At 37.0% G+C, this 25597-nt stretch overlaps 1 protein-coding gene across 3 annotated transcripts in view; it reads right to left on the reverse strand.

The window, feature by feature from the left end:
- Positions 1 to 25597, reverse strand: part of RNF13 (ring finger protein 13) — a 41851-nt gene that overhangs the window by 16026 nt on the left and 228 nt on the right. For 2 of the 3 annotated variants that reach the window (XM_074153036.1, XM_074153038.1), the window contains exons 2-7: positions 18841 to 18968; positions 15811 to 15891; positions 10877 to 11002; positions 5566 to 5653; positions 3709 to 3799; positions 2177 to 2282 (exon numbers count right to left, since the gene is read on the reverse strand). In XM_074153036.1, the coding sequence (XP_074009137.1) occupies positions 2177 to 2282; positions 3709 to 3799; positions 5566 to 5653; positions 10877 to 11002; positions 15811 to 15891; positions 18841 to 18954 (606 nt within the window). In that variant the 5' untranslated portion in view covers positions 18955 to 18968. Of the gene's footprint in view, positions 1 to 2176; positions 2283 to 3708; positions 3800 to 5565; positions 5654 to 10876; positions 11003 to 15810; positions 15892 to 18840; positions 18969 to 20673; positions 20899 to 25597 lie in introns of those variants that run through there. The other variant, XM_074153037.1, reaches the window with a different exon arrangement.

A 25597-nucleotide genomic window follows, 5' to 3' on the forward strand; every position in this document is an offset into this window, starting at 1 on the left:
AAGCAAGGAAACTGAAGATGACTTAGAATGCCTGAAATTTTCCTCACCAAATGTTTATTTCCCCTTCTCATAGCTAATCCTACCTAGCATCTGTTTATTCTTCTTGGATTGTACAGATTGTTCTTCCCTATATATTTCATTTGGAATCTGGAACTCTCAAACTCACACATTAAGTAAAAAATTGTTTTAATTCAGAGTATCAACATGCTGATACAAAAAGATCCAGCTCTTAAAAGGCAAATTTAAAAGAATCAGTATATATGAAATACTGTATACTTAAATCGGATATACAAGGGTGGTGAGACATGAACAGTTTGCCCAGGGAAGTTGTGGATGCCTCATCATTGGAAGTGTTCAAGGTTGGACGTGACTTTTAAGATGATCTTTAAAGGTCCCTTCCAACCCAAACCATTCTGTGATTCTGTGGCTTCTGCTAAGAGAACTCACTTAAGCCCTAAAGACAAACACTTTACAAATTTTTTTAGCTCACCCCTATAACATCTGTAATGCCACTTTTGATGCAGAAAACTGCTGTTTTCAGAGTGAGGGAAATGTGCCGTTCTAAGGAGAGGTGGCCTTTCAGTGGGACTAGCATTGTGTTTTGTTACATTACTTCAGTTCCTTGCTGAAGTGATTGGTGCAAATTGCTCTGTAATTTAGTTATTTTCTTGACCTGAAGATGACAGCACTGAAATCCATTAGGAACTTTCGCACGTAACTTAACAACATGTAAAAACAGACGCAGCTGAACTGGTGAAAATCTCTGAAGCAAAATACGAAGAAATATCCTGAGAGTAAAAACCATCTCTTTTATTTCTGAATTTCTACGGTGGTGTTCATCATAAAGGTCAAGCTCCCACTCCTCATGATTACAGTTGTCATGTGTCCCCCCCTCCTATATTAGTTTTCTCTTCAGTGTTAACCTTCTAAATTGCTCTTTAAATAAGAGACCCCTTAAGTATTCTTCTTGCCTTTCTCTTCATTCCTTAATTAGTATCTTTCTGAAAAATGGCAGATTGGTGCTTCACATCATATTTTGATAGGATTTTCAAAATTATACCGCAATCCCTTTTATAGCCTTCTTCATTACATTTCTTAGATAATCAATATTTTGTTTGCGTTTTCAGCTTCGGTGCACTATAAGCAGATTATTTTTGAAGCTCAAGTTGGAATATTGATGGCCTCAGAACAACAGATGTTCACAGAACATTCTCCTGGTAACTACGCTCCTTTAGAAATACCATCTCCCCTTACTTCAAACTGCTGACCTTCAAGATACAATGATAAGGCTATATGTTCACCTAATTAACCGAGACAAAGTCCTCTATGATCAAGGTTATCACCAGAAGGTCAGACAAAGCATTAGTGACTTTTACATCATTTCTAGTTGCTCACTTCTGCTTTGTTTTCAGAGAGTTGCTGCAATTTTGATTGTGCCCAGGATTGCCAATGAAATACATAACTTACAGTGCAAAAAACACTACCGCAGAAATATTTCAAGAAATTGTATAGAACAGCTGATGTATAACTTGATTTTTATCAAAAGGTAAAATAACAAATTGCTCAGAGACCAGCAGAGATTCCAAGAAGCAGGATGCTAAGTATTCTGAAATAATACATAGCTATGCTATTTTACCTTTTATAAGAGACACGTGCCCACCTGAGAATCTCTACAGGCAATGTATATGCTGTAAGACGTATGCTACATGCTGTGACAGGGTCTGAGCTTGCTGACTGATTACTACACTGGCAGTAAAAAACTGAACAGTGAGACCTGCACTGTGGAACAGTACGACTAATGTTTATTAAACAGTATAAGTTTGGTAAGGTGGGACATGCTCCCAGTGTATGAGAGACCAAGCTCAGGTCATCCTTTATGGGGCAAAAAAAAAAAAAGCGCTTGTGCAGTAGAAGAATAGCAGTGAGGACAATTCTTTTTAAGTAGTTAGATGCCACGTAGAACATCCTAAGGGCTCCTGATATCCCTTTACCAAAATTCTACATCTCTTTATTGTACTAAGAAAATAAAGGATTACAGGTAAGCCTGGTACAGGTATGTACCTTACACAAAGCTTTCACTGTACCTTTACTGTACCCCTTTACTTGCCTTCAGTAAGTGACGGTTCTATGAGGATTTGTTTGAAAGAAAAAAATGTTATTAAAAGGAGGAACTTACCATAAATATGACGATGAGAATAAGACAGATCCCTACTATTATTAGGAAAGGAATTAAGTAGTACTCCAAAGGAAGACTGAACTCTGGGATTAACACAACATGGCCACTATGGGGAGAAAAAGATAACACTGTCTAAATAGATTAGAATTTAATGATCAATGACTTAAATACAATTAAAAAACCCATTAAAATAAAAGGTTATCACTAGATGCACTAAAGGAATACCTACCTGTGCACAACAACAAAGAAAATTCAGCTGATATCCACATGATGTAAAGCAAATTAAATAAAAGGATAAAACAATGTTTCTTTGAACATTTTTGGAGTTAAAAATACTTACTGACTCCAATCATGAATAAAACTAAAGCAACCAGGAAAACAACCTCATAACTGCTTTGATAGCAGAATGAGAAAAATACAACATGACTATTAAAAGATATTGTGAAATCATTCTTATTTACTAAAGCATTTTGGGATATATGGGAGGTTTAGTTTCAAATCATGAAGCATGGCAAAGTGTACCCTTTGTCCTCTGGAGAGCCAATAAAGGACAGTAACCAAAAACTCTTAGAGAACCTGATATGGATGCTGGCAACTGGATGTTTGAATACAAGTATTTATTGACACTTAAGGAAGTAAAATCCCATTATTATTCTGTTGGCACAAGCAGTCAGAAACAGCTGAGAAGGTACAATGTGTAAAGTGTTAGCAGTTCTATAACTCCTACCCATGTGGGGTCATACTTAAATAGTTTCATCAGCAAGGTGAGTCTACCTAAGAATGACACAATCTAGTTCTCCCGATTAATTCAGTGAAAGGACAGAGAGACTGAAGGAGTGAGATCATTAGGCTAATAATCCACTCAGAAAGAACACACTTCTGAACAAGGAATGCAGGGGGGAGCAGCAGGAATATCAATAATTCCATTTTTCTATGTCTCTTCCAGAGCAGAACTGCACTTAAAGTAAGTCAGAGAGGAGTTAAACATTGGTAAGGTCTGACAGATGATCACTTAAATTCAAACTATCAATCAATGAAGTTATCCATGTCAGTATTTGTACAGATACCCAAGAATACAATAGAAAGGGTAGATTAAGACATACATTTCAGTCATGACTTGTCAATAGTTTCATGACTGCATTATCTCCAATGTGCTTTAAAAATAGTTTTTTTAAAAAAAAAAACAAACATCTGACTTCAATGGGAACTGGCTTATATTGTAAGAACACACCCTTAGATCTGAAATACACAAACGCTCACAAACATTTCTGTGATTCCTAGATCATTAGCTGAACTCATACATTTAGTGCTACACAAAAACAAAAGGGGTAATACTTGATAAATACATGGTAACCCTCTTGCAGGAAAACATTTTATATTAATTTTTAAAATGCTTTCTGCACCTTGCTCTCAGGCACAAGGTTTCACCTTCAATATCTACAACCTCTGTCATCTCAACATCCTATTTTAAATCCAAAAATATTAAAAAGAGGCAATGACTTAATGCAAGGAGTAACACAGAGGTAACTTACCCCTTTTCATAAGTAAACTCTTCTTTGAGAGAATTAGCTGAAGTCTCACCAATAAAGACAGAAGGAATGTCAATCTTCTTTAAAATCTCAACTGCATAAAAAAGCAGAAGAATAAAGCTATTATTATTATCCAGACATGCTATGGACACTCCTAAGACGTAAGACTTGAACATCATGCGACTATCACAACATGAAGACATATTTTAACATAATGACATATAGACTGATGCACCTGCATGCTACATGTCATATAAGAAGTGGCATCATTTTTCCTACCGAATATCTAGGGACTTTATTGCAGGTATAGAAACCAAAATTCTTAATGTAATATTTAAAGGGAGCACAAGCACAAAATATTTTGACAAAAAAAAAAAAAGCATCATCAGAGGAAGTTTAACCAGAAAAATCATTCTTACTCAGAGACTTGACAAAGTCACACAAGTCCATTGATTTCCAAAATTTCTGGCAACTTATGATTTCTGTGGGCTGGTACTGCAAATTTTAATTAATCTTTCTTCCCTCCTTTCCACCCTAAACATAAATGAACACAATGGAAACAGCCGTGGCTAGAAAAGGTCAAAAAGAAGAAAGAAGAGAATGAAAAAATACCACATCTTTATTTCAGTCTCAAGAAACTGGATGGAAGTGTCTCCACTTTCTCTGCTTACTACTGGAGACAATAATGTGCTCAAAAGATGCAGCTCAAATGAAAAATTATTGAAAGATAAACCCCATATTCTAGAAAGCCATCTCCTCAGCTTCACTTTATATTGATCTGCACCTCTGATGCTTCAGCAAAGCATTCAGGTTTCCCAAGGCAAAAGCATATATCGCTTAATGTCACCCCACACTACCTAAGTCTGCATTGGTTGTGAACTTGCTGTATATTCCGATTTCTCAGTGAAACCTGAAAATAAGATTCACATGGGTTGGGAATTCATTAAAACCGCTTCAACATAGCTTTCTGGGCTACTCGGCTGCCATTTAGTTTGCTGAAAGTTCATTTCCTAGTTTATTCAATGGCATTTCCACTGGGAAACACATTTTTGTTCTCATTTAAGTTCTTGTTCCATATTGAAGAAGCTCAAAAACTAAGCAAAACAAAGAAATGCCACAGAGAAAGTCGTAACAGCACTATAGACAAAAAACACATACCATAAAACAAAACCAACATTCCAACTAGATTACAAGATGTTCTGAACGTATTCACCCCATGAAAGGTTAAAATTGGAACAGTTAGCATCAGAATCAATCAGAAAATGGCACACTGGTCTCTAAACATTCTTTTTCCAACTGAAAAAATGTAGACGCAATATGTATTGATATGAAATTAGAATCCATTTGCCCAAAGGAACAGAAGAATGTACACAATGGTGCAACAACAAAATAGAACCACTAACAAATACTAAAAAGTCATATTTTAAAGTTTAATTTCCTTCCAAAAGAGTAGCATTTTTTTACTTTTCCAATATTTCTAATTAACTGCACATCAGCTATTTTCCACATCAGTCATATAAAATTACCTCATAAATGTAACCATTTAACCCAGAACAGTTGAACTAAAATTTAAAGGGAAAACGAAAGAAACGGTCAGAGAATGTACAAATTGAATGCCACAAATAACACACAAGCATACATGCATGTTCTTATACGAACATCTCCCATTTTAAAGCATTAAAAGCAAAAGGATTTCTGGTTGGGTGGGGTTTTCTGAGGCTTTTTGTTGCATTGGTTTTTTGGTTTGTTTTGGTTTTATGCGAGAGTTCACCATAATACTTTATACTGATTTTAATACCGTAGACACTAGTGGGTGAAATGATTTTCAAACAGGAGAGAAGAAGTGATACCTGTACTTACTGTCGTTGGATCCCATGCTTATGAGGTCATCAGAATCAACATTGTGAACTATAGCTGCCTTGTATCCAGCTCTCTGTGCATTTAAAACCTGTAAGCCATAAAAAGTACTTATTAGAAAGACTGTTGTTTCAAAATACAGTAACCTGTCTGTCCTAAGACAAGGTACACTTTCAGGAAGTTAAGTATTACCACAACTTTATTTGCACGTTTAAAACAAGTGTCACATTTCAAAATAAAATAATTATTCTTACACTCATGTAATTATGTTATTTTTCCAGAAAAATTATTCAATATTGTCTGCAGACAGACAGTTTTCACATATATTAAAAACAGGATTAAAAACTTCCTATGGGTAGAGAAAAATAATACTTAATCATAATTGAAAATAAAGGTACTAACTAACATGGTAAACTAGATTACCACTTGATAGCTCATGAAATCACATGAGTAGTATCTTTTCTACGCCTTTAGGGATGGGGAAATATCTTACTTGACAGCTCAGGTATCAGAAGCTCTCTCACAGAAAATTACAGAATTATAAATATGGGTACAAAACTATAAATATATTGTGTACCAGTTACATTTCTGTTATATACTTTTTTTTGTCAATACAAGCAAAGCCTACGGTCTAAGTAAATGGTATTTGCCGTAGTGACTATCAGTAATGCAAACATAACTAAGTTAACAGCTATTCATCTTAGATACTGCTTCCAACGCACCCACGACAGTATAAAAACTCATCAGAAGATGCAAAAAGCACTTGAGAACTTGAGGAACATTTGGGTTTCATCCTGTATTCAACTATTTAAAACTACACCATAAGCTTGGCCATAGCTGGATAGACTTGCTCTGAACTGGGTTAGTATAGGACACGGTGATAGCTTTTATTTGTACTTCGATGCATGCATTTATTTAAGGAGACTGTAACACAAATGCGTATTTATGTAGCGGGCAAATATAGAACCATTAAGTACAACTGACCAAAACATCACAGCTCTAAATACCTCTGAAACTGGAAAACAGTTGCACCATTCAGCTACTATGGCATCACAACAGCTTTATTAACCAGTCAGCACATACCAACTACTGTACCACCCTTACAAACAAACATATAGACAAACAAATCTTATGGAACCCTGTCCTACGCTAATTCACCAGGAAATCACCACCATCTCTCCTTTACAGCAGACTATCATCAACAGATCAGAAAAACCCAGGGGAAAATTCTGGTGGTCTTTTTTAAAACCTCTACCCTTAAAGCTAGAAGGGAAGTATGTATGTGTATATATATACTCACACATATATATACACACATACACACACCCACCCCCTAATTTTTCTTCACAAGAGACAAAAAATAATGAGGAACACGAGTTGTAAAGCTGGAAAACTTCCACTGATTATTCTAAAAAAGGTTCTCTAAGTCAAGCTTGAAATACAAAGCCTTCTTGCATGCTGCACAACACAAAAACAGGCAAAAAATAAAAAAAGGCATGAGAATTTAAAATAAAACAGTAAAAAGTAAGACAAGGAAAGGATTAAAAGCACTGAACATCTACGTATGTGAGCTTGTGACACAGAGTGGCAGTAATGGAGTCATCACAGATAACACATCACAAATTTAAGTGTTGAAACTGAAGACAGGAATACAAAAGTTCATTGAGTGATCCGCGCCTTAAAGCTCCCTGGTTATCACAGGTTCTTAATCTTCAAATCCACATAAAGGTGCTATGGTAATTAGTGACGGTTTCTATGTAGTATTAAAATTTTTTTGTTGGGTCATTTTATTTCTTTACCATCGTGTGCTGAACAGGTGTTTATTAACTGTCCGTTATACATTGAAATATCTTCTTCAGGGCAGGTAGTAAATAATTTACATTACTTAAGGAAATGTTTTAGTTCCCTATACACTTTTGCCACTTACTTACAACACAGAGCCTTTGTTTAATTACTGGATTTTATAATGCAATATGGTGCTTGTGTAAAACCACACATGAATATGCTTAAAAAATATTCATTTAACACAGAGTTACTAGAATAAAGAGTGACATTACCACAATCACAGCTGGGCACCACCTACCCAAGCTACCATGAACCAGCACAAGCCTAACACCCCCATCTAGCTGCAAAAAGCAGTAGCAATTGCCTGTCCAATTATATTGTTAAGTTGCAAGTTCACCCTCACTACCCAGGGCCCCAAAGACAAAAGCATTAACTGTGCACCAAAACTGAATCATAAAATGGTTAGAGTTGAAAGGGACCTTAATGATCATCTGGTTCCAACCCCCTGCCGTGGGCAGGGACACCTCCCACTAGACCAGGTTGCTCAAAGCCCCATCCAACCTGGCCCTGAACACCTCCAGGGATGGGGCAGCCACAGCTTCTCTGTATCTCTCACCACCCTCACAGTCCAGAATTTCTTCCTAATACCTAACCTAAATCTCCCCTCTTTCAGTTTTACTGAAACCTTTACTCCTCGTCCCATCACTACACTCCCTAATAAAGAGTCCCTCCCCATCTTTCCTGTAGCCCCTTCAGGTTCCGGAAGGGGCTACGAGGTCTCCCCAGAGACTTCTCCAGGCTGAACCACCCCAACTCTCTCAGCCTGTTACCACAGCAGAGGTGCTCCAGCCCTCTGATCACATTCATGGCCTCCTCTGGACCCACTCCAACAGGCCCATGTCCATCTTATGTTGGGGGCCCCAGAGCTGGACACAGCCACTGCAGTGGGGTCTCACCAGAGTGGAGTAGAGGGGCAGAATACCCTCTGTCGACCTGCTGGTCGCACTGCTGGGGATGCAGCTCAAGATGCAGTTGGCTTTCTAGGCTGAGTGCACATTGCCGGCTCATGTAGAGCTTCTCATCCACCAACACCTCTAAGTCCTTCTCCTCAGGGCTGCTCTCAATCCATTCTCTGCCCAGCCTGGATTTGTGCTTGGGACTGCCCCAACCCAGGTGCAGGACCTTGTACTTGGCCTTGTTGAACTTCATGAGATTCACACAGGTCCATGTCTCAAGCCTGTCCAGGTCCCTCTGGAGGGCATCCCTGCCTTCAGGCGTGTCAAGTATTAACCCAGTGTGTGAAACATTAACCCATTTTTAAGATTTATCTAAGCAGGATGGTACAACTTCAGGAAGTGATTTCTTATTGCATAGTAACTTTCCATTAAGTACAATGAATTCTTTACTCAACAATTTCATGGTTGGGAGTTCGGCCAGTATTACATTGCTGGCTTTTGTGCCTAAAAAGGAAGTTTAAATATAGTGAGGTATCATTTACTTAAGTTACATATAATCCCAGATCATTATAATAAGTTTTTCCATAAGTAGCACAGTTTTCACATGATGCTTCTTTTGCCGAACACAACTTTTACGTAGGCAGAAAATGCATGATGCTTCCTACGTGATGTCAACAACATATTTGATCACAGATGACCATACCCTAAACGCTAACAGAGAGATGGAAGGAAAGAAGCGAGTTTCTGGCCTAGTAAAGATTCATACACAATAAAATCAAGAATCAGCTAAGCACCTGTATTTACAGTTTTCAGTGTAAAACAGAAGGAGAGACAGGGCTTTAAAAATGAACTCCAGCTTTTGTTAAAATCTGAATCCTTTCAGTCAAGCAGCTGATATGTAATATAACTCACATGCCACTTCCTGGCAGAAACTGTAGGGCAAAATGCTGTAGGATGCATGAAATTATATAGTGCAATATTGCATAATATTAACAACATAATATAGATGCGAATTCCCTGGCCAGTGAGTACATAAACACCCATGCTTGCCTGGAACTCCTGATCCACTTTCTACCTTGCTCTTTGTCTTATGACGAAATGTGTGGGAATCCACTCTTCCATAGATATTACACGAAATGTAAGACACAACCAAAAAGCATTTACCTACACAGCTAGTGTGACTTAATCCTTAAAGAACTGACCATGGAAATCCCTCAATGATAATGTACAAATCTTCCATTTCCTGCAAGAACGCTCACTGACTGCATGTGGCAAACCAAGATGTGTAAAACTAAAATACAATAGTTCACATTAACTGAGGTGACAGCTATGTGGATAAAGCAGTTGTGTACATCCGCCCCCTGCCTGACTTTTGCCTTTAGCTGAGCAGCTTTCCAAAGCTTCTCAGAATCTCAGAATACTATAACCAGCAATGCAGATGTGATTTTTCTGGTTTAGCACCAGAGTAAAAAAAGCTGCAGGCTCAGTCAAAACAAGTAGTTTTCAACAAACAAGCATTTGCTATATTTCCAATTTAAAATGTATTCCACTAGAAATTCTGACCTGTTCCTTTAACAGTGTCATCAGCAGTAATACCTTCCCATCAATTTAGGGGCAGCAATTAGAAAGGCAAAGAGGGTGTGAAAAAGATCAGCAGTCATTTGTCCTTCCTTTTCTCACTAAGCCACACTCACAGGGTGACAGGATTCACGGTACAAAATATGTGATATTTCCTGAGTTTGATGTGAAGATACATTACATGAGCAGTGGAGCTGCCTCAACAGCTGGAATCTACAGTCTGGGTAGAATTTACCACAATACCACATAGCAGTAAATATGGCTGGATCTCCTTTTAGTTCATGAAAGTCAACAACAAATCGAAGAGCCCTGTTTTCCTTAAGACATCCTTTGCTGCCCCATACATCTGGGTCAGTTTCAAGAAAACCACATATTCCTGCCACACAAGTAATTCCAATTTCATATTTTTAAAGTAACACAGAGAAAACTACACTTCAGCTGCAGGTCAAAATTTTTATAATATAAATACCTCATAATGTAACTTCTAGCTGTTGTACCCATTAAACATTGCCATCTGCCAATTGTGCCTGTTTCTGCCCAGCAGTGCACTGTCTCCTATACTGTGACACACTGAGACCCCATGAACAACGGCAGTGAGCCATAAGATGATCCAGCTATTAAAAACAAAAACATATCAGGAAAGTGGCTTGCAGGTTTTGGGTGCTTTTCTGTTATCTCCATTCCCTAATCTCCCCTGTGATCCCTGGCAGCAAAAAGTCTAACTGCAAGAAAAGCTGATACTGCTACTGAATGTTTTCTATTATAAAACTGCAGCATCCGTCATCCTTATTTACCACGTAAGCCAGCTCACGAACAGGTAAATCTTAAACTAAATAATATTACAATACTGCTTTATGTGCCTGTAGACAATGACGTTCTCCCTTTCCTTCCGAATCTATCCTGCTGTTAGCTATAGGTATTTTTCTGAAGCACCAGTAAATTCTTTAAGACCTTGAAACAGAGAGGGGGAAAAAATTAAAAAACAAACCCCTTACCTTGATATCAAAGTTGCACTCAAGCCTTCGAATTAACACAATAAAAGCACCAGAGGAGTTGTCTCTCAGCGGAGGTGGGGCTATAGGCTCACATGCATTCTCTGGTTTTGAATTTATTAGGAATCCCTAGAAAACAGGAACAGAAAGAGAAGCTTTGTTTCTCTTTGTCTTAACAAAAGGGCTGGCAAACAACTATTCAGAAAGAGAACTGCACATTTTCATAAAAAATCTAAACAAATTCTTATTTTCAACTCAGTCTCGCATCATAGCAAGGTTTCTGCCACATCCCTGACTATTTATTTTGATTCACCAGCATGTTTATGTTTGTAAAGAATTAGAAAGAAAATAGTTCTTGCAATTACATTATGCTGAATTATCCTGCAAAGTCTGATAAAGAGGACTGTGTACGCTACATTAATATTGTGGAAGTATTATCCTATGATATATGGAGACTAATCAAGAAACCTAAAATATAACAGCCTAAGAAGCACTAACACAAACTTAGTACCTGGAAATCAAAAGGGAAAATAGAAGAAAGTTCAGTGTGTGAAATCAACACTGAACAAGCATCCAAAATAGCTAGTTTATTATGGTAAGCAAAGACTAGTGATCATCAAACCTGCTAGAGTTGAAAGGTTCACAGAAGTAGGAAATTCTGGCAACATCAATCTTGAAGCAATCTTTGGATTGTTTTTTAGGTGACTGAGTTAGTACTCCACCACTGAAAATTTTGGGAGTAGAAACTCTCCTAACCTCATGCCTCAACATGTACTGAAAAACTCTACAGCTTCTCTTGGAGGAAACGTGCCCACCTGAACACTGAATGCACCGACACTAGTCCCTCTCCACAAGGTTGTGACTTCAGGGTTGACTACTCCGGGGAACTGTTTTTGCTACTGCTGTACGTGCTCCATAAACACTGCTGATACAGGAACTTACGCAAGATGAATGCCAGAGGAGTATCACGCAGACTGCACAACACTATTTGTTCTAGCCCTAAGGGGAGCAGACCTTCCCCTTTTTCCTTTACTAGAATATGCTTGCTTCCTTGGTCAAAGCTCTACCTCACCTGAAAAGGAGCTTCTTTATTAATTTGATTAATATTAATTAATCATTAGACTGATATTAATTACATTCCTTTCTGTTATTCTCTTCACAACAGATTTTGATTACCAAGATACAGAAAAATCCAGACTGTGCACCTAGAGGAGGTTTTGTCTTCCCTTTATTTGAAACACACACCTTCAAAAAAATTACTTTCTTTGTAAGGTGTTTTTGCACAATGTGATAGAGGTGTTTGGATGCTAATACAATGAAGTATCATTTGACATAAGAATATTCCTACAAGATTCACACTTGTTTAAAACAGTTTTAAAGCTAAAACAAATTATCATACTTATAAAGAGCAGTGAATTTGCAGAAAATAAGAATACAAATAATTTGTTTTATGGAAATAAAGATCATGAGAAGCTGCACTGCTGTGGGCTCAAGAAATTGCTGCTACAGTTCTAGATATATCCTTGAGAACTTTAAACTCAGCTTTCAGTGACAGCTTTAGATATACAGAGAAGTGTCATCAGCTGTGTAGAAATAATAATCATATATAATAATTACATTATAGAATAAATAATTATATATAAATTAACATATAAACTGTTTCAGTATATAAAATATACATGTTCGTATATATAAACTGTCAGTTTAAATATACTATTAACAGCTAATCTTACATTTTGTCCATAATATATATCATTCATAAAGGTTAACCAACAACAGAGACAAGTAATTTTGTTTTGAGGAATAGATTTTTGTAATGATAATATTCCTTTTGGCAGAAAAGTTGAACCAGCAGCCGTTCTTTGCCAAATTTGTGGTGACAGGCACAACATTACACAGTCTGTAACAAGTAAAAAAAAATTCACTGAAAATTTTACACTGATTTGCTGACAACCAAATTTAGTTCCCTGAGGTTCCCCCCGCGTCATACAGCAAATATGATTTATGTTACGTAGTTTCACGCAAAGCACTTGGTTGGTTGGCTTGGTTTTTTTAAAGAGTGGTATGTCTGCAACCAACTGCAGAAGTTTTACACAAATCACACAACATCATGTTACAGTTAAAGAAATGCAGGAAATGCAGACATATATAACATTTTCATCCTATTTCAACCAATATCAAAGTGGGTTTTTTTAAATAATTAAAATCTTAATGGAAACAAAAAAATCATGCTGGTATTATATTCAGGACTAAACCTCATTATTATTTCTACACAGGTGACAACATCTACCTTACTTAAGACACAGAGCTGTGTAACAGTTAAAAAGGTTAGAATCAAAGCTCCTTATATCTATTTTTGATGTATTAAATTGGCTCACTACTTGGACAAATCACTTAATCTCCCTCTGTTTCTCAATATAGTCAGTAAAGAACTATACAGCTCTAACACCACTTCTCCTCATGATAAAACCTACTGGGCATGAAAATAAAGTCTCCTTGAGGTTTGCAGCAGAATTCTTAAGAGTTACAGGAATTCTTACAGCAATTTATTCCCCGTTGGGATTAAAAAGACACCATGCAAACAAAGAGTGATCTAACTTCGTACCTTCACTTCAGCTTCATTTTTTGCACATTGTTTACTCACAAGCATTGCAACATCAATGATGCTGCAGAGCCAGATTTTGGGGCCATAGAGGCTACAAGCAGAATGAATAGGAAAGCATCTCTCTGCCCTCATGTGCTGTTCACAGTCTCCATAGGTGCGTGAAGGATGGCAATTCCCCTTCACTGAAACTCGGAAGGTGGCCTGCCTAAATATGTTTACAGCTTAGGATTCTTATACAAAATAAAAACATAAACATCTCTGTCATAAATACTTACTCATACACTGTTCAAAGCGAGAGCCAGACAAAGAAGTTACTGTCACAAGACTGACTCCATCTAGCCACTTCCACAATAAAAAAAAAGTAATGAAAACTGAACTTCACAGTAGTAGTAGACTAGACAGCTAAATTGCCTTTCTTGTAGGCGAGGATTTCAAGTACAGGAGAGGAACAGAAAAGAAATTTTATCTGAAATGGATAATCATACTGACACTGACTGCAAGAATGTGATCCTAGAGAAAGTAAACAGTTCACGTCACTGCATCCTACATCAGGCAAGGAGAAAAACGCAGCATGGCCATTGTTCTTGAATTCAACAGAGCACACCAGACAACAAGCATCAACTACATCATCTCAACAACAAACCTACCTCAGAGGATATGAGGACTATAACTGAAATGGATGTTCATCAGGCTTTTAAATACTTTTCTAAGCAGCAGGACTACCACACTAGTTTACAGTATCAACACCACCAAATAGAATTTATTTTCTACCTCCTCTATCTTATTTTACACAGATAAAAGCGAGTTTGTCTTTACAGCAGTTATTGCCTCCTGCCACCATAGAGTATGAACACCTACTACCTTAGCAGAAGTCAGAAAAAGTAGAACATGCCTTCTCATCATTGCTTATGGAAACTACATTTATTTAGCCTTCTTCATAGTCCTTCACCATTTCACCTTAAACGTAATTTCCTTTCTATTCATTTAATTCAGTCCCTCTACGCACCTTACTACATCCCAGGTGTATTAACCACACTAGACGCGTGGACAAGGAATTATCCTGCTGTACAAAACATGCTTGCTGCTGTATTTCAGAAGACATCAAGTCTTTAGAATTCCTGATCCAGTGCAAAATAATGGTAGTGTTCTATGTGTATTCTCATGGTTATAGCCATCTTTAACCTTTTTTGCACATTAATCACTTTGCATAATAGGTCAATATGATTTTTCCCTTTCCAGTTTCATTAACATTTCCAAATCCTTACACCTTACTTCTGTCTTCTCCAATACTAGTTGAATTTTACAATTTAATACGGTATAATATTTATAAGCTTTTTAGTTTCTATATATCAAAAAAGTGGATTAACAATATTTTAAAAAAAAATTTAGTCACTCATTTTTTTCTGCTAATCCAATATATTATCACTTACTAGTACCTTCTCTTAATAATCCTATGACCAGTTTTCAAGTCATGATTTTATTTGGAGTATAAGACACTGTAATAGATAACTAACAAAAAAGCGTATATGTGCTATCTGCATTTTTCCCACTTGATACAGCACTGGGAGAACGGGGAACTTCTCGTCTACTGTGGGGCACAGATTGCAATTAAAAGGAAACCGTATAAGGAGAGAGTGCATGATCAATCACCTACTACACAGCCCCCAATTTTGTGGCACTGCATGTGGGAGTGAAGGCAGAACTGCAGCCCTTGAGCTTCTCCATGCAGTTGCTTGAGAAATGCAAGAAGGGAAGCAAACTGACAACAGTTCTTGTACTTTCCCAAGAAAAGGAATTACAAATCCTTTACACAGCACTCAATGTGGGCCACATGCAAGGAAGATAACCCCTCTTGCCTTTCCACACTTTACTGTATGAAAAGGCTCAACAATATATGACCCTACAAAGACAAATTCTCAAAATATTTTTTTGAAAAATTAATCAAGACAAAATTCAATATGGCATCCACTGATACCAGCGCAAGGTAACTGACAGAGATCAGTATTGCCACCAACTTCAGAGAAAACAATGGCCTACCAAACTAACTTACTTAGATTCCCATCATTCAGCTATTTTTAACTTATTTATTAAAAATGTTCAGCAAATTCTTGCTTACATACAGGAGGTCAGATTACCAAGATTCTTTTCCTTAGGAAAGGAATCTCTTTTTCACAGACAACAGTTCATCTCAGACCCTTTGCACATTTGCTTGTACTTGAGCAGTAGATTAATCAGTTCTGTATTTATTTTTCCTCAGTACTATTCATTTATCTTTTCAGTTTACAGAAGAAGGGTTCAGCAGATACAGTCCTGTCTCCATTCTTTTTTTTACCTTCAAGCCTTCTGCTGGCAGTCTGTAGCCAAATCTAGCAGGTAGATCGTCAAAGGTCTGAGTTCCATTTTCAAGGTTATACTAAGAGAAATAAAATTTAGAGAAATTTCAGGTTTGCAACAAGAGAGAAATAGATAACAAATGTATATAGAAATAAACAACACTGCATATTTTTTCAGATCAAAATATTTCTCAGACATACAATCTCTTGTGACCTTGTCAATGAAATAGCAAAATTGCTTTTTCCACTTGTCTTCTACTCACATGGCAACATCATTCTTTTTTATCTAATTGTTAACATTAGAAAGTATTAAAGAACCTTTTGTTAAATTATCTCTATGGCAAATCTTTCTTTCTACTGTCTACAATTCAAATACCACCACATTTGCAGAAGAGAAACTAGAAACATCCCCAAAAAAGCAAATATCTGAAGAACTGTAGTTTTTTGGGTGTGGAGGTTTTTTTGGATGGTGGTGTTCTTGTTGGTTTGGGGTTTTTGCTTTGAATTCACTTGAAAACAGGGAAGAACAGCTTTTAACAGGTCGCTTGTTGTAGGCAAAGAATAGCCTCCATATGTTATCCCTTCTCAACTCCCTGGTGTCTATTCAGGTTAGTAGCTGAAAACTATACAGTTTTGTTTTATACTATGAGCTTTCATTTCCAAACAAAGGAATACTGTAAAGACCTTAAATCTGCTGAAGTTGTTTCCCTCTCTTTTTTTATTCATCTTTTCTGGCCTAACCAGTGAAGAATCCATACAATAAAAAGTGCAAATCCATACAATAAAAAGTGTTATTATTTTTTCATTAATAGTTTCCTGCAAAAGTTGTGCATCATACACTGACCTGAATGCATATCAGCTGGTAAGTTTAACGACTCAAATATTTGTCTATTCACTGTATCATCCAGCTGTCATACAGAACAGTCACGTAAGGATCATGTTTATTTCAGATGGACAAGACATTTCATAATAGGCAGACAAACCAGGGGAACTCAAACTATAGTTCAAAGAAAAACACTGCTATGATTTATCTTAACTCTTTCAAAGGAGCAACATTTCAAAGGAGCCTCCTTCCCATAGACTTTAATAAAATTGAGGGAAAGAGGTAGGAATGGAGCTAAATTTCAAGGAAGCATTTTTGTTCTGTATAATCAATCTACTCTATACAGCTTCTCCTCCTAATCTTCCATCCTGCCACCACACAGCTCAGCTCTGCGCCAGTACCCTGCCTTCCTCAATCCTCACTACTCAATCATTTACCTTCTTCAAAACATCCTTCCTGAGCTTGTGCTACTGTATGTCTTCCCTTGAATCACTCGGCAAGCCCCAGCTGAAGCTAGGAGTCAGACACAAACCTATTTACCTTCATCCCTTATTAAAAAAAAAAAAAACTAATCATGCTTCATATACACATAGCAGTACTTCATACAAACATAATCCTTCATTTCAGGCTGCAACTATGTGAGAACACAGAAGCATAAAAATACATGTAAATCAGTAGAGAAAAGAAGCATTCCTTTCGCTGACAAACCTAAAACTTCAGTTGGAATTTTGCTCCCCAAACAGGCAATCATTAAACCATGAAATCTCTCGAGATTGTAAGCAATCTGTATGGCTTCGATTCCACGTGACACAGTGTGCAAACATGCCCTCTTCTTCTGAGCATCTCTTAAGCATTCCACTGGCCCCTCTTCATAGCAAAGTTTTGATAAGTGTCTAGTTCATCTCTTCATTTCCTACTTCAAAGATATTCTCAGAATAAATTTGTAACTTTCAAACATCCAAAAGTAAGAGACACTCAATTTTAAGATGGAAATATTTTAGAAAACGGCACATGGAAGCTTAAATAGAAAAAATTAAACTAAACTTCCAAAATGCCTTTTTTTTTTTTTTTTTTGAGGTTGGTGGGGTTTTGTTTTTTAAAATGTCTTTTCTAAGAGAGGAAGTAGCAAGAATGAAAATTAGTTTTATGAAAAGAGGAAGCATGAGCTTGGTGAGAAAGGAAAGGGGGGAGGGGAAATCATCAGGTTTACAGTCAAAAGCCAGTTCAAAATTTCACAATAGAAACGTGATGTCAGTTCCATAATATAGCAACAATCTACCCGCATTAGTTTTTTTTAAATTTTATCTACAAAAAAAATAGTAACAACTCAAAGATCCAAAGCACATAATTCAGCATTCATCAACCCCGCATTATAACAATCTTAATTATTTTTTTTTTTTTTTTTTTTTTTTTTAACATTTAGCATCAAGGGTTTTTCACTCTGTTCTCCTAGATTAATTGATATGATACTAAAAACTCTCCTGGATATCAATGTCACAAGCAGGGAACATAGAGCCTACAGTACTTAGGTTTAATTATACTTCAGTGGCTTAAGATCTATCCTACAAAGACACATACAACTTCCTCCATAAAGCTATACGATATATAAAATTGGTAATAAATAGCCCAGCAACAACTTTGACCACTCACCCTATATTCATAGTAATGTTTCTTATCCTGATACATTAAAAAATATATACGTGTAACATACACAAAAACTTTACCAACACACACAATGGTTGTGGCACGGGCATGTGAATGTGTTGGGCATGTGAATGGGCACCTTCAACACACACATAAATTATACTAGCCGTAGAAGACTATTTTACTTTATTTATTTATATACAGTTACCCTACAAAACGGCTTCCATCACCAAAACTTAAATTGCTGTCTAAATCAAATAATCATGGAATTCTTTTAACAGGGTTATAACACACTATGGAACATCTGGTTAGATTGGAACTTTTTAAATGACTAAAGGAATCAAGTGCTTTCACTGTCATGGTATCTGAGCACATATCATCTGTAAAATCATTTGAAAATGCACAATTTATTTTTTCATTGAACTTAACTGTTAAGACAATTCCATTCCAAGCAACCTGCTATAACATTTATTCTACTAACTGGTTTATTAATAGAATAGTTTAAAAGAAGATTCAATTTTATAGGTATTTCATCTATGTAGAAAAACATTTTCATACTTACTGCTAAAATATCTGCCTCCACGGGTAAAAGATTCAGGAAAGCAAATAACTGAACAGTCAAAATGGTGTATATCTGAGTGGCAGACAACATCAGCATTCCTATTGACAACAGCATATTTTATTTAATACCTGCAACAACAACAACAAAAAGAGAAAAAAAGAGTCAAGCCATATAGCAAGTATTTCCCTCTGTCATTTTACTGAGCTCTATTGGTCACCTAAAATTTTTCTTCTAAAGTATACAAAGTGTTATTCTACATTTACTTTTGAGAAATAAGTAAGATTTAATTTATATATTATTATTTTAGAGACAGAAGTCCCTTTAGCTAAGAGCATGTAACCTACATGGGAATGCATGCATCAAACACAAAAATTGCAATAGTGGCATTTCAAAAAGCTGTAGGAAACACATAGCAATGCAAGCAGCATACAGGAATCGAAGTCTACATTATATTAAACACCCTTAGACAGTCTCTATTTTAATCTTCCCTTCTTTTATCATAAATCCAAATTGGCAAAATTCCTCTACAGTAATTCTACTAAAAGCATTTATTCTAAACATACACTTCCAAAACCTGCGCGACACCAACAGGCGCCAAATACAAACTAGTTCTATCGACTTCAGTGAAATTCACAAATGCTCAAATACGATTCATGGTCTGGACAACTAATTTAGTCTCCTGTAAAGAATGTTCTTTTTTGAGACCTTCAAAAAAAAAAAAAAAGAACACAAGGATTCTGTAAAGTATTCTTGTGTGCATTTCATAGGCTCATGACATTAAAAAGAAGTTAACTCTGCTTTGTTAATAATTTTTCATCAAAACCAGCAGCAAAAAGCAACAGCTTGTGTCTGGAAATAGAGGGGCACATTTTCTAACAGAAACTGTTCTTTAAACTTCTTCTTAACTGTTATGCTGATTTATCATTAATCAAAGCCAAAAAAAAAAGCAAGGAGAAGGGTTAGGAGGAAGCAAAACAAAAATTTTGCTATTTTTCCTTTGCCACATAAAGAGATTTTTTTAACATATTAAAAACACAAATTAAGAGCCTGAATGCCTTCCTCATATGAACAATGATACCTGCATCCTTACTGAAGTCACTGACAGTATCGTGTCACCCTCAAAAAAACCTCCAACAATAAAACAACAAACAAAAAAACCAAACTAACAAGAACAAAGAAAAAATAACAGAAAAGGCAACCCACAAAAACCCCAAACAAAACAAACATTTGCATGAACAAAACTTTAAACTCCTCCTCAAATATAACACATACATGAACCGCAATAGTAACAGATTTCATTCCATAATCTCTCATATGAAAAATTGGCCAATTTTACAACCATATATATCTTGAAAGCACAAAATTTGGCCCATCAAACACAACACAAATGTTAAAGGTTTAATGTCTAAGATTTTAAGCGTTTCAATTCTTTCCAGCAAAGACAAAAGCTAACACTTAAGATAATAATCCACAGTACTACTCATCTTGGAAATTCTCAGTATTCTTTGAAACAGATTACAGATTACTTTCCACTTGTCTCTTCCAAATAATTATTTTTTTGGCACCAGGAATCCCAATCTAGACAACAAACATGACTCAGGTTGAAATGTCACTTCTATGACTGATAAAGGCTGTTCCTTAGAACCACAGAATTTACTGAATGTCTGTGAAAGACCAACTTCCTCCACACTTATTATATGGCCCTAAAATTTATGCTCTCACAATCCACAAACATGAACAACATAGTGCAAATCTGCAAGATTCAATAAATATCATTTTTAATGTAGTAAAAAATGATATCTCTGCAAAGCTTTAGTCGAAAATGCTCAATACCATGTGCCTATGGGCATTCAATCCAATGTGGGTCTTCAGGCCTCTAATACAAACAAGAAGTACATAATGCACACTGATATGAAGGTAAACCATCTACTAGCTAAATTGCAAAATCAAGCATCCAAAAACTTGGGTTGGACAAGGGAGAGGAAGAAGTTTCAGCCTTCCATATAACTGATATATCTTTTCGTGCACGCCACTCACGTACTGAATGAAGCAAGGTTCTGTAGGGGAAAAATGAGAACAGGATTTATTAAACTATATAGCCATTTCTCTACAAAAGGGCAAATGGATAAACTGAAGTTGCCCACGTAGCCACAAAAGTAGCATTTCCTCATCTCTGAGTCTTGACTTTCCACATAAACTGCACCTTTTAATACTCCCCCCCCCACCCCACCCCGTAGAAGTTTCCTAATGTTTCTAAACAGGTTTAATTTTCTTTATATATACTTCCCACAGCTTGCAGTAACGTGGGGTTTGAGATCTAGCCTTAATTTGTGCTATTGAGAACTGCGATCTGAACGGGAGCAATAGTTAGCTGACAGAGATAGAGACTTCCAGAGGGGAAAGACACAGAGTTGGATAAGGATCCTGGCCAGATGCCCATCCATCTTCTCCCCCATCTTTCATGACCTACGTGTAGAGGCTTCTGTCCTGTACGATGTTCCTAAAATACAGAATGGATTGCTGCCCTGGCATCCTCCCCACCCCCCAAAGAAAAAAATTAAACCAGTGTTTGCTTTCTCTATCTCTTTACTGACTTTACCCTTTCACTTCCTTTTCCCCAGATGTCACATTCTATCAACTTTATTTTATTAAAACAGAACATCAATACACAATTTCACCACAGTGCTAGTATAACATGTTCTGCATCAATTGATCCCAAGGGTCTCTTCCAACCTGGACGATTCTATGATTCTAATACTCTGTATAAGTGACAAAAATACACTTAATCTATACGAGCGTATTATAAGACTTTATAAGCATGGGAGAAGTTTCCTAAATTTGCATTTTAAAAGAGCACATTTTAACGATGTAATAACTTAGATCATTTCATAGCAGCATTTCCGTCTACAGAACTTGAGAGACAACAACTGTGACTGGTTTCTGCCTGTCATGTTCTTGCAATCTGGCTGTACCACTGGAGTTTGGCGGGACAGCTGCAAGCATATAAGCTTAGAGAGGACAGACTCAGTGGGATTCCGCATTATGATCCACCTCAGATCCACAGCAGACTCTTCATCTGCTGGACACGGTCTTAAAAAAAGAAAATTCTTTAAAAAAAAGAAAACTCTTTCACACAGGTTATTCCAAACAAAACTACTAACTGAGGTAATACATTTTAGGGCTTAAAAAAATAGCTGTTTTTCTTGTTCTTCAGAGCAAGAAACAGTAATGGAGAATGCAGCCTAACTCAGCCTCCCACAACAGCTTTTTACTTACTCACTTGGGATACAGCAAGAGAGAAGTGTACAACCTGATGACCATTAATTCCCAGAAAAATCTCAGTAATAGCCCCATGAGAAGGGCGGGAGTCACTCTTAAGGAGAAACAGCCAGGAGGAACCTCCCCCTAAGCTCTCACTTCTAAATGACTTTCACTGGGAAAACACAACCTAGTGCCCAAGATCAGGACCTCTGCTCTCCACTGACAAGTTACACCTGACAATTTCTTTTTGTACTGTTGCTACAGTCGTAATCCAGTCTCAAAACAGACGATGATGAGCTGTCTACAGAGGAACTTCAGATTCCTCTTAGGCTTAGCTATAACATGATTATGTGCAGGCAATCTCTTAAGAACACAGAAGCACAAGATACCTTACTCCCCTTATAAAAAAACTCACACCTAAATGTGACCAAGCTAAGAAATCCAACAGTGAAAATTCCAACACATTCAACCAAAAACATGAGAACTAGTACACCTCTTACTTCAGAGTACAATATAAGCAACAATTAAGCGCTATGTTCACCATGAAATCTAACTGCTTTCATTGCTACATTTAAAAGACTTGCTCAGTCCACAAATGGATGACCAAGTTTCTCTAGCAATTCTTCTAGTGTCACAGTAAAAAAATTACTTGAAATGATATAACATTAAAATAGTGGTAATACAAAACAACAGCAAATACACTAGATCTAGTTTAAATAGTTTAAATAATTCAGAGGCAAGTTTTAAAAGTAGATGGTACATGTCTAACATTATCAGTATCAGAACACCTGGCTCTAACTTATTTTATTGGAGGAATTAAAAGTACTTCACAAACAATTAAACTCAATTAGGTCATCCAAATTGTTTTTATGGTTGTTGAAAGCCTCCAAATTGAGGCTTCTTATTGAAATGGTTCCATGTGGATTTGTTTTCAACCGACTGTAGATACTTCATTCTGAAAATTGTAACTTTGAACCGAGAAATCACAAACAAGACTATTACATTCTCTTTCAGAATCAAGAAACACCTAAGAATTCCTTCTTCCTATCCTATCCTTTGTGGGTTTTTTAAGTAGAAATCATTGTCTCACGATCACGGTCCTCAACACCAATTAAAGTAAATAGCGGAGAGTTAGATTTGATTTAACTAACACTAACAAAAAGGTAATTAAAATTCTTTATTACTACTGGGAGGAAACAGCTGATGTTTTCGAAAACAGTTCTCATGATTCTGACTTGGTCCTTTAGACATATGATGCTTTGTGAAACTTTCAACTGGTTAACGGAACAGAAGTTACAGTCACCAGAACCTGTAATGAATTATGAAATTCATGAATTTTTATTTCTAAATTGAGATTTACCAGTTCCTCTCATCAGCCTGCCCTAACAAAGAGGATGCCAGTGAAACTGGAGGATAAAGAGCAATTGTTCAAAAAATGCAATCATTTTTACAATGACAGAAGCAACAATACACTGGAAGCTATCACAATATTTTAACCAATACAGTGAATTCAGAACATCCCTTACAACACAGAGAAAGTGTTAAAACAGTATTTGAGCAAGATTACAAAATACCAGGAATAAAGTTGTCCTTGCAAACAACATGTATGTACAGTGCATTCTTCTCTACCAAACAGTTACACACATAGAGATTCTTCTGGGCCCAAGAACTATTGTCTCGAATGCAAGCAAAAAAGCCTTATAATTCCTGAAATTCCGTAGCTCATTTGTAGACTATACTCTTAATTAAACGAGGCAGCTTATAGCACACAGAAATATAGGCATATGTAATTAAAGACTATGCTGTAAACCACAGAAGAGAAGTTAAACTTGACTCTTCATTAATCTTCAGCAGTTTACACCTGATTTTCCAGTGTCTGTAGACAGAGCTCTCCTTAGGTAGCTTCGGGCATTTTTTTCCTTCCCACTCTGCATCCTAGAACTCACAAAACAAACTAAACCTGGGGAGCTACATCCCTCCGTCGCAGGGCTGAACCGGATCATCAGGTCAGAACTGAGGAGGGGAAAAAGTGGGGTGTGCTGTATCACAGCGTATCTACGAGCAGTAAGGCAATCATGAAGTAAATATACTTGGAATATATCAGACAAGGTACTGCCCATGAAGATAGGGCAGCAGTAGTGTTGTTGTACGTACAGCAGAAAATACATTTCTGATTACACTTCTGAAGGAAGGGAAGAGCAAAACGTCCCTTCTCACTTGAAAATCAGGATAGCTAAATAAGTTCGATACAAGAAGTGACAATACACAATAGATACACCCATCTGCTGTACCAGACACTAAGAACGCCTTGCCTACCTCTTAATGCATTAATAGTGTTGTTTGTATTAATAATAAGGGGTTATGAAACACACAGTGCTTTTAACACTGATACACTGACTCCCAGATGAGAACAGGCAACCCGAGTAGAAAACTTTCTTTTAGATACAACTACATCTTGTCAAAAATATCAGTTTCCTACTTGCCAATATCAACAAGCTTTAAGAGCACATTTAGGATAGATATCATGAAAAAATTACTTGGCTTGGGACACAAACAAGGATATCGAGAGCTTTAAAAACTATCAACAAACCAAGCTCCACAAAGTATCTGTAAAATGCCAAATTTTCAGAAGTTTGTCTCTCAATCAACTCAAAAGTTATTTCACAGCAAAAGAAACACACAGCAATTCCCTGTCCACACAGTTATGCTCATGCTTCAACTCTCTCAAGGAAACACATCTTTCCGCTCCTGTTGGTGGAAAAAAAACTAATTTGCACATCCGTATTAGTCTTAAATTCAATTTCAAAGCCAAAGATAATCACAATGTTTACAGCAATCACAAAAATGATACAAAGTATAAAAGTTCTGCCCTCCCACAAACTCAGTAACAACATTCTAAACATTCTGGTAGATTGGGCTGCACCTTCCAAAAATTCCAGCAGCATAGAATGAACAAAAGTTACACAGATAATATCAGCAATTTTCACGCATATCCCCAAAAGCCCCAACGTCTCTGGCCTTTTGCATTTCGATGTCATCACTGACCCAAATCTCCATCTAAAGCCTATCCACAGAACTAAAAACTAATGAACACAAAGCAAATTCACTGTTCAGGTCTGATAAGAGGCAGGCACTATTCCCCTCAATTTTTTTTTCACCTTTTTACTAGCAATTTTGTTGTCAACCAGCCAGACTCCATCCTACTCATTCTCGTCCAGGCACAACGAGTATCTCCGTACCTCGGAGGAACCGCGCACCTGGCAGAGCTGGGAAACGCTAGAGCAAGGGTTTGGCTTTCGCTACCCTGGAAGCTGTGCTCGGAGAGCGCTCTGGTGCCCTTCCCGCCTCGCCTCTTCCCCCCCCCTGCCTCCCACCCACCGCTCGGTGCGGTGACAGCCTGCGGGAGATGGAAGCGCCGGGGCCCGCGGGCAGCCGGGTAGTACCGGCCGCGGCCCCGCCTGAGCCGCACGGACGGCGACCCCGCCTCGCCGTTCGA

Source organism: Numenius arquata, chromosome 9, assembly GCF_964106895.1.
Source record: "Numenius arquata chromosome 9, bNumArq3.hap1.1, whole genome shotgun sequence".
NCBI classification, from domain to species: domain Eukaryota; kingdom Metazoa; phylum Chordata; class Aves; order Charadriiformes; family Scolopacidae; genus Numenius; species Numenius arquata.